The following is a 16,836-nucleotide window of genomic DNA, read 5'->3' on the forward strand; positions in this document are numbered from 1 at the left end:
CAAAATTTTCTTCCTTCTGAATCTCCCCTCCCTCCCAACGAAAAACAACCAGAAGACACTTTGCTACAGAGTCTATGAAAAATAGCTATGCTTAACGGTTTGAAAGAAATTTATTCTTCAGATTCAGCTTTACTTAAAGTTAACAGATGAATTTGCCATTTACTATAGCTTGAATTATTTTAACATGATATTATACATATAATACGTTAGTATATATAAAACATGCTCAACATTTTCGTGGCCTTCTTTTCCGCCATTCTTGCTTATCTATTCGCTTATAATGATTGAACATTTAATATTTATGTAAATGTAACTATATCGTTAGATAACCATATGAAACATATCTATACTGACATTAAAAATATTCATACATCAAGTTCTCCATCTTATTCGATAATTCCGAAAATAATAAGTGTACAAAAATTATTATAAGCTGAATTTGTGCAAGAAATTTCCTGCTCTAACAATTATCAATTATGTAAAAAAAACATTATTAGGACTTTTTACATCATTCATTTTGTATAATATTTGTACAAAACAAAACTATGACAACTTTCTACTTATCTAAAAATAAACAATATTGTTGGTATTCTTATCCTATTAATTGGTATTACCTATAATTTTAATTAGTATATAGCTTAATAAATTAACAAAACAGTTTCCAAAAATTTCGTGAAAAATATATACCTATGTATCTTAAAGATATTGAGTGATCAATTAGGAATTTTTTAGTACAGTCAAATGTACGAGAATTGCTATGACAAATTCAAAATATCGTATCATCATGTAAAGATAAATAGAAATGATAAGGTGTTTTCTGTGATACTGATTTCTATACTTATAATTTTTCAAAGCAATACTCGCACAACTGATTAATCATAAATAATAAATAGAAAATAATTCGATTAAAGTACTAATGAAACTCACGAAAGATGTTAAATAACTATTTTTTAATTAATCATCAATAATAGTACAGTCATCTTCAGATTCTATAGTACTGGTTATGCTCAAATGTTGTCCTTTATTTTTTGTTACATTTACTATATCAACTTCACCTGTAATGGAAAAATGTCCTTTTTGTGTTTTAGCTTCTTTCCTCGAATTATTATCAATAAATTCATTCGCGGCAGTCTTTTTAACTAAATCGTCATTTATATTACTAACCATTTTCGAAACATCATCAACAACTCTGCAAGTAATTGAGTTTCCCTGTCGCGATTCATAGAACTTCAGATCGCTTTCCTTCTTAACAGAAATACTTGAAATATTGCTACTTGAAGCAGTTGACTTATCCATAGTTTCTAGCATTTCAGAAACGTATGGCGAATTAGCCTCTATTAGATCCTTTAATGATGTTTCGTTTGGATCGGGCAACTCTTCAGAATTTTCAGCTTGCTTGCTTTGAGAGTTCACACTCTGTTTTTGTAAGAACTGAATAAAATGATCTTCGTAACTGGCAGATTGCTTATTGCCCTTTTTTACAGACGATATCGAAACATTATCCTTTTTCCCCGATTGTTTATTACTTTTTGTCAACGCAAAATACAATATAGACCTATCATAATTTTCCAATTCCGCAGAATTTATTTGTACAGATTTATCTACCAATAGAACAGAATGGTTGCCTACAGCTCGTTCTATAGTGCTTCTCTTTTTGAAGAAATTTATTCCATCGACCACATTTGTATTACCAACCAGATCAGATGGGCCCATAATACCGTACTCTATTTCATCGTTAATATTGGAATCCTCGTCGGATTCATTTACGCAAATCATATCAAGAGGTATTTCTTCGCGCTTTCCGCGATAAGTCTTGCGAATATTATTCTTATCTATAGACTGAGTAAGTCCCATTTTTGTTGAATATTTTCTCCACCTATTATATTCACGTATTATTCTGTCATTAATGTACGCTAATTGAGTCACAGTATCGCGTATGTCAGAATGAAACTGTTTGATTAAAAGACGAGCGTCGGTCGGTTCATAGTTTTTAAATTCCTCTCGTTTAGCCGTATCGAACAAATCTTGGAATTTCATCTTTAAATGAAGTAGAATACTATTAATCTCTTTGCCATGAGGAAGTAACCTTTGGTTTAATGTTTTCGCGTTATGCCTTTTTTGTACATCTTGTTTCACTGTAATAGTATAATTATTCTTAGAAGATGAACTTAGAAGAGCAACAGGTACTGCTTTGTCATTACTATTGGAACTGCTATTGGAACTACTAGTAGGTCGTGGAACTCCTGACGGACCGACAACCGCTACGTCTTCTGAATCACTTTCGATCTCAATGATATTCAAGTTCGTGTTTGTACGCGGTGCCTGCGGCTTAGGCAAGAAGAAGCGTGGTCGATGTATTAAGTTAATGTTCTGATTAGGTATAGTAACCATTGACGTTGGCGTAGAATGTAGTGTCTGGTATAAATTCACTTGATTCGTCTGGTTTAGCGAAGTAGATACATGACGACGAGGTGCAATAGATGATGAAGATTGCAAAAAATTAGAATTTGCAACAACATTCATAACAGCTGTGTTATATATCGTTGGCTGTTGAGCAATGGGGAGATTCATTCTATGATGACCAGGGTTTACTTGAGATTGCGAGATAATAGTACCGTCCGCTCCAATAGTGGTATTTTCGCATTCAACCATCGTTTGCTCGCATGAGAGTAAAGATGGTAATATTCTATTGTTATCCGTGCAAGTGTCGTCTGATATTCCGATATATTTATCAGACATAGATATACTATTACCGTTGGAAAATTTTGTTTTGCCACGACCCTTTTTTTTGCGTTTGGGAATAGCATTTGGTACTATTTGTTTGGGTATGTAAGTTTCATCCTCTTCTTCCGAATTCGAGCCATTTCGTCGACGCTTCCGTTTTCTTCTGCGCGGACAGCATTTCGATTCGTCAGTGTTCATTTTATCGTCTATTTCCTCTTGAGGCAACTTACAATTTTGATATATTCTGCAATCATTTAAAATACATGTAATTAAATTTAAGAGAAATTTTTTATTTTTTTATTTCTATTTTAGTAATTGTTTACCTATTTATCGTTTGAATATGCTGAAGCAAGGCCCAACAAGTTCCTCTAGCATTATACAAATCTGTGGGATCACAGACAAAGCATTTCCATCTCTCAACTGCTTCAATTTTTTTTCTCAATATGGGATCAAAGTTTCTTTTAATACATTTGTAACAGAAAGTGTTACTACAAAAGGAACAGCAGTATAAGTTACCACCATTTGCGCACCATCTACAAAACATATCTGTATCATCATCACCTGTAAAATATAATTAAGAAAGCCCATCAAATTTTGTTGAGTTTTTAGATGTAGATACCAATAAAGTATATACCTTGTTCAAAAGTGCCATCGCCATAGAAATCTTTGCATTTTGCACACAGTAATGTATGTAATACAGGATGTTCAAACATGTTATGAGCATCTGCTGGTGCAGAGCCAATGTGTGCATCGCATGCGGTACAATGCAGTCTTTGGAACTGCACTACTGAGATATCTAAAACACATCAATTTAATAATTTTTTAAAAGTTTACTCTCCTATGACTTGTAAGTCTTATTATACATTAAGAACTTAAAAACTTAATTTATGAAATTATATTTGTTGCATTGAATACAACTTAGAAAACATACGTGTATCTCACTAGATCACTATTGTATGTTTTTTTCTATCAAAAATTCTGTAAAATAAAGAATTGCGGTATATGTATCTTAGAACATAACTTCTGTTATCACATTTGTGTTTTTTTTTAAATTCACGTGAACATTTTTACATCGTAAAAATATGCAAAAAAGAGCAGCATGTTGTATCAAATAATGTTAAAAACAAATATGTTGACAAAGAAGAAGTTAACAGACGATGAAAATGAATTGTGAATAAATATTATAAATTTACCATTGCCAAACATAAGCTTGTAATAATTATATTCCTCTTGAGAAATAGGTATTGGAACATTAGTGGTACTCGGAAGTAATTCCTTGGGAGTTACTGCAATATGAAGGTTAGACATTATATTTCACGATAATTCATAGAAAGTCATCTCGCGAGACTTCGCGACCTCACCGTTTTCTTTAATGTCTACCTCCTTCACTTCGTCCACTTGTACTTCAAGCATGTTTGAGATATCCATTCGTGTAAGCGATAACATACAACGTTACGTTTCAAAACACAGGTTATCGCACCGCCATTTTCCTGCAAGCGCACCGGCCTGCAATTTCGCCATGAGATCTTTCGAACGTTCAAAAAGATATGCTGTAAGGAAAATCCTCTATCTGAGCCTGTCTGAGTAATTGTAAAACTCTAAGGAGATAAACTTTTTAAAAGGCATACTTTTCTTAATTGTTAAACAACATTCTGAAGTCATTTAAGTTTGACACAATTTTTATCACATAAAGAATACTAAAAAAATTCATTGAGATATTTTCATACATATAATTAAGGATTGTAAAGTTATATATTCAAAAGAACGGTAAATAGTAATAATAATAATAATAATAGTTTCTTTCTTAGCCTCCCAGCCAAAAAAATGGTAAAGTAAGTTTTATTACATGCAATTATTCTGTAATACAGTAACGTAAATCAGTATCTCACAAGAAAAATTGTATTTAATGATGTAAAATAAATAAGTTATATATATATATATATATATATATATATATATATATATATGTAAACCAGTACGAAACATTTTGCAGGAACAGGGACGATGATATAATGTAAATTACTATTTATTTATCAATATAAAAAATATTGCTGAGGTCATGACAGACTTAAGTGAGCTATTTCTAAAGTAAGTTTGAATGTTCGATCGCGCGGCCGACAACTCACCCCTTTGTTCATCACTGCGACTGCGGGAATGAATTTATTTACAAATGGCGATCATTTTTCAGATTTGATTATAAAACGATTCAGGCTGATTAAGAATTCTCTAAGTATACAGCTATGACTGAAAATGCGGAGAACTCTAAGAAAACATCATTACAAAGATCTGCGGAAAAATTAACGGAGGAAATTCAAAGTATGGCCAATTATAAAAGTCTTTATGCTGAAATTCAGGTACTCGCAAAGTACATAAATATAATCATTAGCCTCATTAATAACAAAAATTGATAACTTTCTCAAAACAAAGATTTGAATATTTAAGAAAGTTTATCTATTTAAAAAATAAGAAGGGTAATTCTAATTAAAGATAAGATTACAAAGAAATATAGAGCTGCTTTTAATGTGGAACCTGAAATGCAAAGTATTCGAAAAATCAAAAACGCTACAGATAATTTTAACCTCTTTTTAGAAACTTGTTGCTTCTACTGCAGTAAAGAGAGAAGACTTTAAAAATACATTACTGGAGGCGTTAAAAAGTAATGGTTTAGAAACAGAAATTAGAAATACTGTATTTCATTGGGTCAGATCACAGGTAGACATAATTTTTATTAATTTTTATCTATTCAGAATTTATTGTCTAAACGTGAACTTTCCTTTTAACTAAATATTTTTAGGGTTCTTTATCAACTGCAACAGAAATATCCATGGAAGAAGTAGATCTAACTTATTTGAAAAAAGCTCAAATTCAATGGGAACGTAGAATACAGAAGTCATTAAATTCAACCTGTAATGAATTAAATGTGCCGCTAGCACGCATAAGACCGAACGCAGATCGCGAAGAATTTGCTGAAAAATGGAATGAATTAAGCACTTATGATATCGGTGACTTTAATATTGATTCAGTGAATAAAAATTCTAGCAAAAGTACTGAAATGATTATCCTAATAAATTTAAATTTTCTTTTATTTAATATTTAGATCTGTCACAATATAGACCTCTTTATGCCCCAAAAGATTTTTTAGATGTACTGTTTTCTATACGAAATCCAGCTTTCAAAAAACATTCGTAAATATGCATTATTTTTTAAATAAAAATCACATTATTTTTCTCAATATTAATAAAAAATAACAATTTTCCAGGGACGAATTGAATTGGGAGTTCAGTCATATACAAATTCGTGTAAAAACACTCACGCAATTGGTATACCATTTTTTGTTATACTTTTTTTAAATAAATAGATATGTTCGAATTACAGATAATATGAATAGTGAATTATTATTATTATTTTTTTAATAGAGACGCGTGTATTTGGAGTTAGCAAAGGGTATGTCATTACTTGGTGTAAATCCAGACATGCCAAGTTCAGAAAATTTTGGAAATCTAGAAGAGGAGAGGATTTTCATCGGTGAGAAGGTATTGAAAACGAATCACGCTCCGATAGCGCAACAATTCTTAAAGCGTGGGGCTCCTCGAGCACTTCGTGGCAGTCTTTGGTCCCTTGTATTAGGATCCACAGTAAAACAAAATGTAAAAATGTTGTTAAATGTTGTTTCTTTTCTTAAGAAAAAAATTACAGTCTGAATATTTTTTAGGATATAGAATATTATGAAGAATTAAAAAATATGGTGTTACAGTACGATATCGTTATAGATAAATTGATAATCAAGGTAAATCTTAAGTTTTTTAAATAATTTTTAAATTTTTTTTCGTTCATTCTCCCAAATTATATTTCCAATTACTTTTATTTTAGGATGTGCAGTTAACAGCACGAAATGACGATCAGTATTTTGTGTTCGAAGACGTTTTATATAAAACAATGTTATGTTTTTCTCGTGATTCGGAAGTATTAGCACCAGTTACAACTGACAGAAGTGCTGGAGGCCAAGTCATACACGCTGTTTTACAAGGAAAGCCAGCCACTTTGGAAAACACCCTAGTCTTCCCACCAAGCGGTGTGATTCCATTTCATGGATTCACGATGTATGGTATAATATATTAAGCACTGTTTGAAATCAATATGAAGAAATCTATGACCATAAGAAATACTAGTCCATAAAAATATACAAAATTCAATGAAGATGTGATTTAAATATTATTAATATTATTAATATTATATATAATATATATATAATATTTTAGCTACGCCATTTTGTTACCTATACGATGACCCGTGCGCAATGTATTATACGTTTCGAGCTTTTTATTTACGATATTGGTTTCGATTGCACACCGTATCTAGCCACGAACAAGGTATTGTAGCACTGTGTTTGCTTTTTGAGAGGCTACTGCAGTGCCACGAACCATTGCTTTGGATTCACTTTAGAAACATTCACATACAACCGTAAGTTCAATTTATTTTGTACATTCATACCATCATTAAACGATATTTATTTTTAGGGTAAGAATTGTTTTTAAGTGGATCATGAGAGGCTTCAGTGGTCATTTACCGCCAGAACAGTTGCTTTGCCTCTGGGACTTAATTTTAGCATACGATTCGTTAGAAATTATCCCTTTACTCGCGGTCACTATTTTGAGCTTTCGAAAAGAAAATTTAATGCAAGTTAATAATCAACAAAGTGTTGAGGTAGGAATAGATTTTATATTAATTATTCATCTGCCAATTATTTATTTACTACTTCTTATTTATTTAAATTTATTTTGTTAATTACTTATTTCCAGGCTGTTTTGGCAGACTTGTCCTCTTTAAAGGTTGTTCCATTATTGCAATTGGCTTTGTTAAGAGAATAACAGTAAATGAGAAAAAGAAGATACATGAGAACTTGATTTAAATATACGTTTCAAATTTAAGTAGGAATGATCTCTCCTCTTGCGTTTGCGCAGATTGATATACGTCTTTATCTCTCGTCCATGATTTATGGATTGTTATTACAATAATTCAAATTATTCAGCAACTCGTTGGATGATCAAACATTTTAAACACTCCGATAATTGAATAATTTAAGAAACTCATAAATCCGTCGACATCATCAATTTCGTCAATGATAAAATTATCGCCATTACTTTCACATATGGCTGGAACGACGACCAATATTCTCTATACTAGCAGCTGATTTCCGAACGTGACTAGACATATATAGGGTGCCTTACAAATACAAATGTACGTGTGTTTAATAAAAATATATATTCTAAAAATGTGATAAACATTTTAATAGAATATAAGATTATTAAATTTTTTATTCAATAGTTGAACTTATCTTTTATAATTCAATTCAAATAATTATTAGTACAAGAACAATTTTATATAATAATTTGAAATATCACTTCTCTTCTTTATTTTACTATGAACTTACGTATATTGAGCTCTGGATAAATTATGCTTTTGATTTTTAATTATTTACTATGTAATACATTTTATTCAGATTTAATAAGATATACAATATATTCCTTTAAGATTAAGTTTTTTAGAATATTTTATGATATTTTCTAAGTACTGAAAACAATTATAGATAATTTGAATTTTTTACGTTCCTATTGATAAAAGTTTTTCTCGGCCTTCAACCCTTTTATTTCTTGTTTCTATATGACATTTTATTTCTTTGGGACACATTGTATGATGTTACTTGTGATCGACAAAGATAGAAAAGGTTTTTTGGTGGGGGGGACTTTCCTGTTTCCGCCTGTCAGCCGTGGAGATCAGAGACGCCTACCTGCCATCGTCGTTGTGTTTATAGTAGCTGGTTCTTTGTTAAACTGTATTCTGTGCAAATATCTCGTGAAACGCGTGCAAAGCCACGCCAATCAGCAGCTTGTGAGTAGGAGCATTGCTGAATTTCATTTTTCTCCGTTTCAGAAATTATATTTGATTGTCATTGTTATTACTTGCGGAGTTACGACACTTACGACAGATAAGGGTGGGGTGGTTCTCACCCCCAAATTATTAGTCATGCACAGCTTGTACCAGTGTCGAAACCCTCCGTTAGCGTTATCTTTTCTACACATCTAGATAACAACAATAAATCGCTTAATCACAAAATTTAACAAAACTTTTATAATAAATAACGATATATTCATCCACATTTTTCTTATATTTTTTTACTAAAAACAGTTATTGAACACCGCTTTAATTAAAATAACTTGTTTACGTGTAACATTATCTTTATCAGATTACATGGTTTAAACAGAAGTTAGTCCAGAAAGTGTAAAGTTGAAAACGTCAAAATGGCTTGGCGTTTCAAAGCATCCAAATATAAAAATGCAGCTCCAATTGTTCCTAAACCGGAGGCCTGCATTAGAGACATCTCAGTTGGCTCATATCAAACTTACGGCAATAATATTGCAGCATCTGCTGCTTTTATGGCATTTAATGTAGATCATAATGGTATATTTATATATTTTAATATAAATTATATATTCCATATTTTTTTGTTAAATTATATCTTTTTTTGTTTTTTTCAATCAGGATCTAATCTTGCTGTGTTACCACTGGAGGATTGTGGCAGAAAAAGTAAAACTATGCCTTTACTTCATGCTCATGCAGATACAGTAACAGATATGGATTTTTCTCCATTTCATGATGGTTTATTAGCCACTGGTTCACAAGATTGTCTTGTAAGTCATAATGTTTTTCACATAATTTTTTTATATATTGTTTTATAACTTTGTTTAGTATTTAATTAGATATCTTATAAATTATTATGTTATTTATTGTAGGTCAAGTTGTGGCACATTCCAGAAGCTGGCTTGGAAGAACCTCTATGTAATCCTGAATGTACATTCTCCCACCGTCAAAGAAGAGTAGAGGTGGTGTGTTGGCACCCTTCAGCTGAACACCTTTTAACAACAGTATCATATACGAACCTGTCTTTATGGGATGTGATTTCACAACAAGAACTATTTTGTAATTACAATATCATATTTCTTACTAGGTGAAACGTTTTCCAATAGTTTCCAATTTAGTTAATACTGCTTTATTATATTACAGCCAATAATGAACATACAGATGTAATTCAGTCTTTAAGTTGGAAGCAAGATGGTGTGATCTTAGCTACATCTTGCAAAGACAAACAACTGAGAATAATAGATGCTCGCGCTTCTACTTGCATCGTCAATTCTTGTTCCAGTCATCAAAGTATCAAAGATTCTAGATGTGTTTGGCTGAATAATAGTGACAGAATACTTACTACTGGATTTGATGCAGCTAGATTAAGACAGGTTTATATAAGAGATTTGAGGCATCTAAATGAACCAGTAAAAATGTTAGAATTGGATTGTAGCACAGGGTGAGAATTTATTAATGAATAATCTTATTAAATTGATTTTACCATAAACATAAAGTATATTCCATAGGATTTTAATGCCTCTGTTTGATCCCGATACAAACATGCTTTTCCTGGCTGGAAAAGGAGATACTACTATTATGTACATGGAAGTTATGGATAAAGATCCATTCCTAGTTGAAGGCATTCGTCACAGTGGAGAGCAAACGAAAGGAGTATGTTTGGTACCAAAACGAGCATTAAATGTGATGCAAGCCGAAGTTAATAGATTACTGCAACTTACGTCTAATATGGTGATACCTATTATGTATCAAGTTCCACGAAAAGTAAGTGCATTGTAGTATAAAAATGCAGTTTGTAACATATTTCAGAGAGATAAGAAATACCGAAATTTCTATTCTAGACGTACAGGGATTTCCATGCAGATATATACCCAGATACAGTAGGGTGTATTGCACAAAATAATGCAGCAGCCTGGATTAAAGGACACAATATGCCTGTTCCAAAAATATCCTTAGATCCTGCTAAAAGAAATAAAGGGGAGGAACCTATTGCTGTAAGTAAATATTTCTATAGATTTTTGGGTACTTTTAGGTTTAAAAGATGTATAAAACATAGTAGGATTTTTCATAGAGGACATAGAAAATTATAATAAAGTTTATCATTTTTTATGAATATGATTTTATTAAATTGCACGCTTATCATCATCATTTCATTTCATTTCATTACCCATTTTGCTATCCAGTTTGCTAGTTCTGAAACAAGTTTTTGAAAATGTCTTTTTGTAAACATTTTTTTAAATGTGTTGTGTGACATTCGATTGTATTTACAATTAATTTTTATTATACACTATAGTGCAAAATGAATAATAGCGCAATGTATCAGATAATGTAATTAAGCAATGTAAAATTAATGAATACATCATGAAGATTAAAATTGCATTTTCTGATATTTTGCTATTTGTGTGATATACATATGCATATGAGAATAATATAGAAGTAGAACATGATCTAAATATTTTCATTATTTGTGCTGTAAGTTCATAATCTTTTATATGCATTTTATTTAAGAAAAAAGTTTTGGCTGATAATGTACGTTTTATTTTGCATCATTTGATTTTATTTTCTCATGTTCTGTGTATATTTTTTCACGTTTCAGATATCCAATGTATGTTTTATAGTTTATACATTAGCACCATTCAAAGTGTTATTCCTGGCACGTGTAATTTAAGTGGCAATTGATGTTCTGTAGCTTATTCTATCAGCGTAAGTAATTCTACGTATGCGCGAGACATAGTTATTCTTGTGTTCTTAGGCGAATGCTTCGATATACTCTTTCTTTTTGTACATACATTCTCAAACTTTTTGCTACGTTTAGGTGTAGAAAAAACAGGTTTCGAGATTGTTGTTTATTTGCATTGTTCCCTTATATTTTCTCCGCAATTACAAATGTGCAGATAATGCGTATGTACATGTGACAAGCTTGTAGAAATTACATATATCATTGACGTAGAAAGAAAATCTTGAAAATGGATGTTGGACTTTGTTAATTTCGTTCAAACAGTTTGCGTTATTAAGGAATTTACTCTCAGGTACATAAGGGAAACTTAGCGACGCTCAAAGAAAATGAACGAGAAATAAAAGTGGAGCAGAAGCAATCGACCAAACCTACCACCGTCACCACGCCGAAAACTTACGCAAAGACACAAGAGGTGATCGAGAAAGAGCCAATGCTCGAGAACGATATCGAAAAGTTAGAAGATATGAAGAAAATCGAGGTTGAAGATGACAAAAATAAAGTGCAGAACGGAGGGCAAGTGATTCCACCGAAGCCTCTGCCAAGGTCGTCAAGAACTAATAGCATTTCCGAGGATGAACCGAAGCCAGTTGCACGTCCTCGTACATCGCCAAGCGTGGGTTCAGTAGTTACATCCGTGAACCCTAATGCGATTGGGGGATATAAGGTTGTAATCTGGCTATAAGAGAAAATAATAGTGTTATGAAAAGAATTTCATTTTACAAAATGTTCTACTTCTGTATGCTTGATGATATCGTGTGCCCTTATATACCGTTTCATTTATTTCATTACAGTCATAATCACTATAAGTAGCTTATTACGAATAGATTTTTATTAGAAGAACAAGAAATAATTCTTATTATTTCTTTGTTTTTAGCCCCGACTTGGACCAAAACCATTTCAAGCAAAGTCTGGCAGTCAAGAATTTTCATTCGACAAGATATTTTCGGTCCCTGTTGCACCGAATAGTGATACTAATGGCTACCAAAATGACCTGAACAATCAAATAGAGAACAATACAGAATCAGAGAAATCGCCATCATTTAATAATGAGCGTATGAAAGAAGCGGAAAATGGAAAAAGCGATTCTAGTTCTTTGGAGGAGGATGCTAATTCAAGTGATTCTGGTTATAAACCGAAAACGCCAAGCACTGCGGAAAGACGTAAAGTATTTGAGATAAAAGTCAAAGATGACTCACCTGAAAGCGAGGATCTTGGAAATTTTGAACGGGGCAATGCAAATAGAAATTCTATAGCTGAGAGAAGAAGGCTTTATGAGAGTCGTTCTGTGTCTGTAACTGATGGAAACTTAGCCGAGAAAGCAATGGGGTCGCCAACAATGTTGAGGCGCAGAGATTCGTTTAAAACTAAAAGTGAAGTAATTAAAGAAGACGAAGTTAAGAAAGTTATCTCGATGTTGCGTCAACAGAGCATGGATCCCCGCTTGGAAAAAGTGGATAATTCTGTGACGCCAACGCCTAAGAGAACATCAACTGTGTTTGGTAAGAAAAGTATAAGAAATAAATACTTTTTTTATACAACAAATATATTATTAATGACTTACGTTTATTGTATATAGGTAGGGTATCGAAATTTCGACATCTGAAAGGTACACCTGGTCATAAATCTACGCATATTGAAAATATAAGAAACATCAGTCGTCAGATATCTGGAGAATGCGATGGTTTTCATGGTACTTTGCATTTTGTATAAAATGCTTCACTTCTTATACAAGAAATTTATCTTCAATAATTACTATATCATTACAGCCAACCCTGATCGTGTTGCGGTGCCACTTAGTGGACCAGGTGGTAAAATAGCAGTCCTTGAATTGAAGAAAACCGGAAGGCTACCAGATGGTGTAATGCCAGCGTTAGTACATGGTGCCACTGTAATGGATTTCCAATGGAATCCATTCGATAATCAGCGATTAGCTGTCGGTAAAGGAATCAATATTTTTTAATTATTGTAATATTTTGTAATGAAAAAATTTGTCAAATGATAGTGATATTATTGTTCCTTAATAGCATGTGATGATGGAATGATCCGATTATGGGAAATACCAGAATCCGGATTAGCAGAGCCAACAAACGAACCAAAACACACCATAAAGGCTCATACCGATAAAATATATTTAATCAAATTTCATCCATTGGCATCAGATATTTTGGCATCGGCATCTTACGATATGACCGTGAAAATTTGGGATCTGACACTTTTATCATCTTGTGAAACGGCTGTTGCGAAGATTACTCTAATGGGACATACAGATCAAATTTTCAGTTTAGCGTGGTCACCATGCGGTCAGTATCTCGCGAGTACGTGCAAAGATGGAAAGTTACGAGTTTACAAACCAAGATCTAGCGATGTGCCAGTTAAAACTGGCAAAGGACCTGTTGGTACCAGAGGCGCACGAGTTGTGTGGGCATTGAAAGGACAATTTCTCGTTGTACTGGGTTTTGACAAGTAAGGATTTATACGATTATTTGAATCATATACTGGGTCTCAAAAAATATGTGAGAGATATTTATAGAATCTATTCTAGACATCAAAACAATGAAGAAAGATTTCTATACAAAAATATTGATTCAAGCTTATTTTTCAGGTTACATAGCTTTATTTTAGTTTTTATATTTAAAATCGACTTTATGAATATTCTCCACATATTTTGTGACACCCTATATAGATTACAATAACTTGTTATTATTTATATTTTTTTCAGAGTTTCAGAAAGACAAATATATGTGTTTAAAACGGACAATCTTAATACTCCATTAACTACAGTTGGATTAGATGTTTCGCCTGCAATTTTGATGCCATATTACGACGAAGACAGTTCAACGCTCTTCTTGACAGGACGTGTAAGTGAATACCAAAAAGTTTAAATACTTTATAAGTGATAATAGAAGATAATAGAAGATAGAGATAATTTAGAAAATATGTTTCATATAAAATATATTTTTAGGGTGATTCTACAATATATGCTTTTGAAGTAACAGAAGAACCACCATATTGTTGTCCACTTAGCCATCATCGATGCAGCAGTTTGCATCAGGGTTTATCGTTTCTTCCTAAGAATAAATGCGATGTTGCTAGTGTAGAATTTGCATCGGCTTTAAGATTAACAAATAACACAATAGAACCTCTAAGTTTCACCGTTCCACGTATAAAGGTAGATTTAATATAACTCGAAAAAATGCAAGGACAATAAGCTAATTTTAATTGTTTCAGAGTGAACTTTTCCAAGATGATTTATTCCCACCAACAAAAGTTACATGGAAGCCAACTATGACTGCTACTGAGTGGTTTAATGGAGCTAACAAACAAGCGTATAGAATAAGTCTAAAACCACCTGGCATGGACAATTGTAAGCAATGACTATTATTTTTATTAAAAGTATTATAATAGTATTTGTATTAAAAATGTTATGAATATTTATGTTTTATATATAGTAACTGAAAATCAAGGCCAAGGTGTAGTTACCGCCCCAGTTGCGGCAAAACAACAATCAGCCACTCCATTTTCTGTATCTGCCCAACCTTTCAACAGACTGGGATGGAATCCCGACGTAAAAGCTAAACAAGAGGAAGTAAGTAAATATTTAAAAACAAATCAGTGAGTATCATCAAATGAGTATAGTATCGTGTCGTGAAATATAAAAATATAAAAATTCCTTATAGAGTGCAATCATTTTTAATTACTTTGGCATGCGTTCTTTTACATGTTTTAATTCTTTTTATAATTATTGCTGCAAATCCTTAAGACATTGCAAGGTATACCATTTCTGTATAAGCTGTATAGAATTTCTTAATATAAACTTAAAGGATTTACGGTTGTATTCCTTACTTGGTCTGAGGGTGTTGTTAATGTATGTGTGCTAGATCCAGAAAACTATGAGCAACTTTGTGGGCGATGTAATACAGTGCTCCTTGGAACAGGATCACATGGAAGGTGTAGAGGAGCACGAATGGGTAGGTATCATTTTTTGTAAGGTTGGAAACAAAATAATTTTTGCATTATAATATTAAAGAATTTCGATCATATTGATATGATCATATCTTTATACATCGAACTTTAATAATACATTTGCAATTTCGTTATTTTAATTACAGGATGAGTAAAGATTGTGCGACATCGGTAGGTCATTAAAATAAAACGGTAAGATAAAATAAATTTATATGTAGCTGTTCGAAACGTAATTTATTTATAAGTTAAAAATCACAGCATGAGGGAAAGTATTTCGATATTAGCATCGTACATGTTGAGAGATATTTATAATTGGAATGATATTTCCAACATAAATTTTTGTTCGGAAAAGTTAACGTGTGCGATTTTCTTCAATTGTGGTAACATTTTAATATAGGTATAATTACCTAGGTTATTGTATGAATTTTATTTAAAAGAAACGGAGGACTGGACATTAAAGTATTTCCAACTTCGCGTTAAAATTCTCGTAACATATTCTATATAGTTCAGTGAAGAAGCCTTGTAAAAAAATGCCATTGCAGTCCTTGTTATAAATGATTTCTATTAACTGCCATTTGATTCATTTGATATTAAGGATAACTACATAGGATAATTAACAGTAAGAGCTATACTAGAGATTTAGATTTACAGATATCTACCAGAATTTGACAATAGTTTCGATTATATGTTTATGATTTTGAGATCACGTACTATTTCAAAGTGTGTTTTTAGCACTGAGTGAAAACGAATCTACTGAATAATTTTGTTGTGTTATTTCTAAGATTTGAGAATGCTCTAAATTAAAAATATAGAAGACTTTTTAGTGTATTAATTAGAAATGGGCATTGCTTGAATGGACATCCTTGTAATTGCATTTAAATCGGAAATTAATTAACAATTTCTTTAAAAAATGATTAAATACTTTTTAAAACCAAACTTCGTCTGATCAATATATTATTTTTAAAAAATAATGTTTCTTTTTGTAAACAATTTGTTATTAATCAACAAGCACTGCTCCTCTCTATTGCTAAATAAAACAGTATGTAATGATCCATAAAATAATCAGTCTCAAAAGAATGACATATGATTTATATAATATTGTATACCTATTAGTGCCACGTACCTTTCTTTATTTAACATTATCAATGATACTCTCAGTGTATACATTACTGTAATCATAATCATCATATGTGTGATACTAGCGAACGATACTTTTTTCATGAATGAAGAATAGAAATTTCTACAATACATCACGCACATGAATGAAAAAGTTACATGTACTAAGTTATAAGTCGACAGTTATGTTATACGGCGAAGTATACACACAATAAGTAGTTGTACGTTCAGCGTTTTCCTGGATCTTAAGCGGTTAACAACCATGTCGAATATAATGAATAAACCAAATTTTATACTCTTTCAATTGCGCCAAAGTATTTGTAAAAAATATCGAAGATCCACCAAAATGTATCATAGCGCGAAATTATTCTTTCAAT

General features: G+C 31.8%; 3 protein-coding genes across 5 annotated transcripts; 2 read left to right on the forward strand and 1 right to left on the reverse strand.

Moving 5' to 3' along the window:
* Positions 1-91: 91 nt before the first annotated feature.
* LOC126873615 (uncharacterized) lies at positions 92-4,233 on the reverse strand. Its single transcript, XM_050634665.1, has 5 exons — positions 4,086-4,233; positions 3,918-4,010; positions 3,359-3,520; positions 3,048-3,285; positions 92-2,968 (listed from the first exon to the last, which is right to left on the reverse strand). The coding sequence occupies exons 1-5, from the start codon at positions 4,168-4,170 to the stop codon at positions 955-957; spliced, it is 2,592 nt and encodes an 863-aa protein (XP_050490622.1). The 5' UTR covers positions 4,171-4,233; the 3' UTR covers positions 92-954.
* A 696-nt stretch (positions 4,234-4,929) lies between these two features.
* On the forward strand, positions 4,930-7,969 carry LOC126873622 (TBC1 domain family member 19). 2 transcript variants are annotated; one of them, XM_050634688.1, is made up of 11 exons: positions 4,930-5,078; positions 5,314-5,436; positions 5,519-5,726; positions 5,822-5,909; positions 5,984-6,044; positions 6,141-6,371; positions 6,437-6,511; positions 6,595-6,829; positions 6,984-7,185; positions 7,242-7,428; positions 7,524-7,965. In XM_050634688.1, exons 1-11 carry the CDS (start codon positions 4,965-4,967, stop codon positions 7,590-7,592), a joined length of 1,593 nt encoding a protein of 530 aa, XP_050490645.1. In that variant the 5' UTR covers positions 4,930-4,964; the 3' UTR covers positions 7,593-7,965. The 2 variants fall into 2 exon arrangements, with proteins under 2 accessions (XP_050490645.1, XP_050490644.1); XM_050634687.1 differs by having other exon boundaries at positions 7,242-7,969.
* A 495-nt stretch (positions 7,970-8,464) lies between these two features.
* On the forward strand, positions 8,465-16,763 carry LOC126873609 (coronin-7). Of its 2 annotated transcripts, XM_050634645.1 has the most exons (18): positions 8,465-8,613; positions 8,969-9,183; positions 9,265-9,413; positions 9,516-9,702; positions 9,787-10,084; positions 10,152-10,407; positions 10,485-10,637; positions 11,673-12,044; positions 12,255-12,879; positions 12,957-13,070; positions 13,147-13,317; positions 13,405-13,843; positions 14,100-14,238; positions 14,343-14,549; positions 14,609-14,744; positions 14,830-14,966; positions 15,259-15,348; positions 15,490-16,763. In XM_050634645.1, exons 2-18 carry the CDS (start codon positions 9,024-9,026, stop codon positions 15,496-15,498), a joined length of 3,642 nt encoding a protein of 1,213 aa, XP_050490602.1. In that variant the 5' UTR covers positions 8,465-8,613; positions 8,969-9,023; the 3' UTR covers positions 15,499-16,763. The 2 variants fall into 2 exon arrangements, with proteins under 2 accessions (XP_050490602.1, XP_050490603.1); XM_050634646.1 differs by lacking the exon at positions 11,673-12,044.
* The last annotated feature ends 73 nt before the right edge of the window (positions 16,764-16,836 follow it).

This window comes from Bombus huntii, chromosome 15 (assembly GCF_024542735.1).
Source record: "Bombus huntii isolate Logan2020A chromosome 15, iyBomHunt1.1, whole genome shotgun sequence".
In the NCBI taxonomy this organism is placed as follows: Eukaryota; Metazoa; Arthropoda; class Insecta; order Hymenoptera; family Apidae; genus Bombus; species Bombus huntii.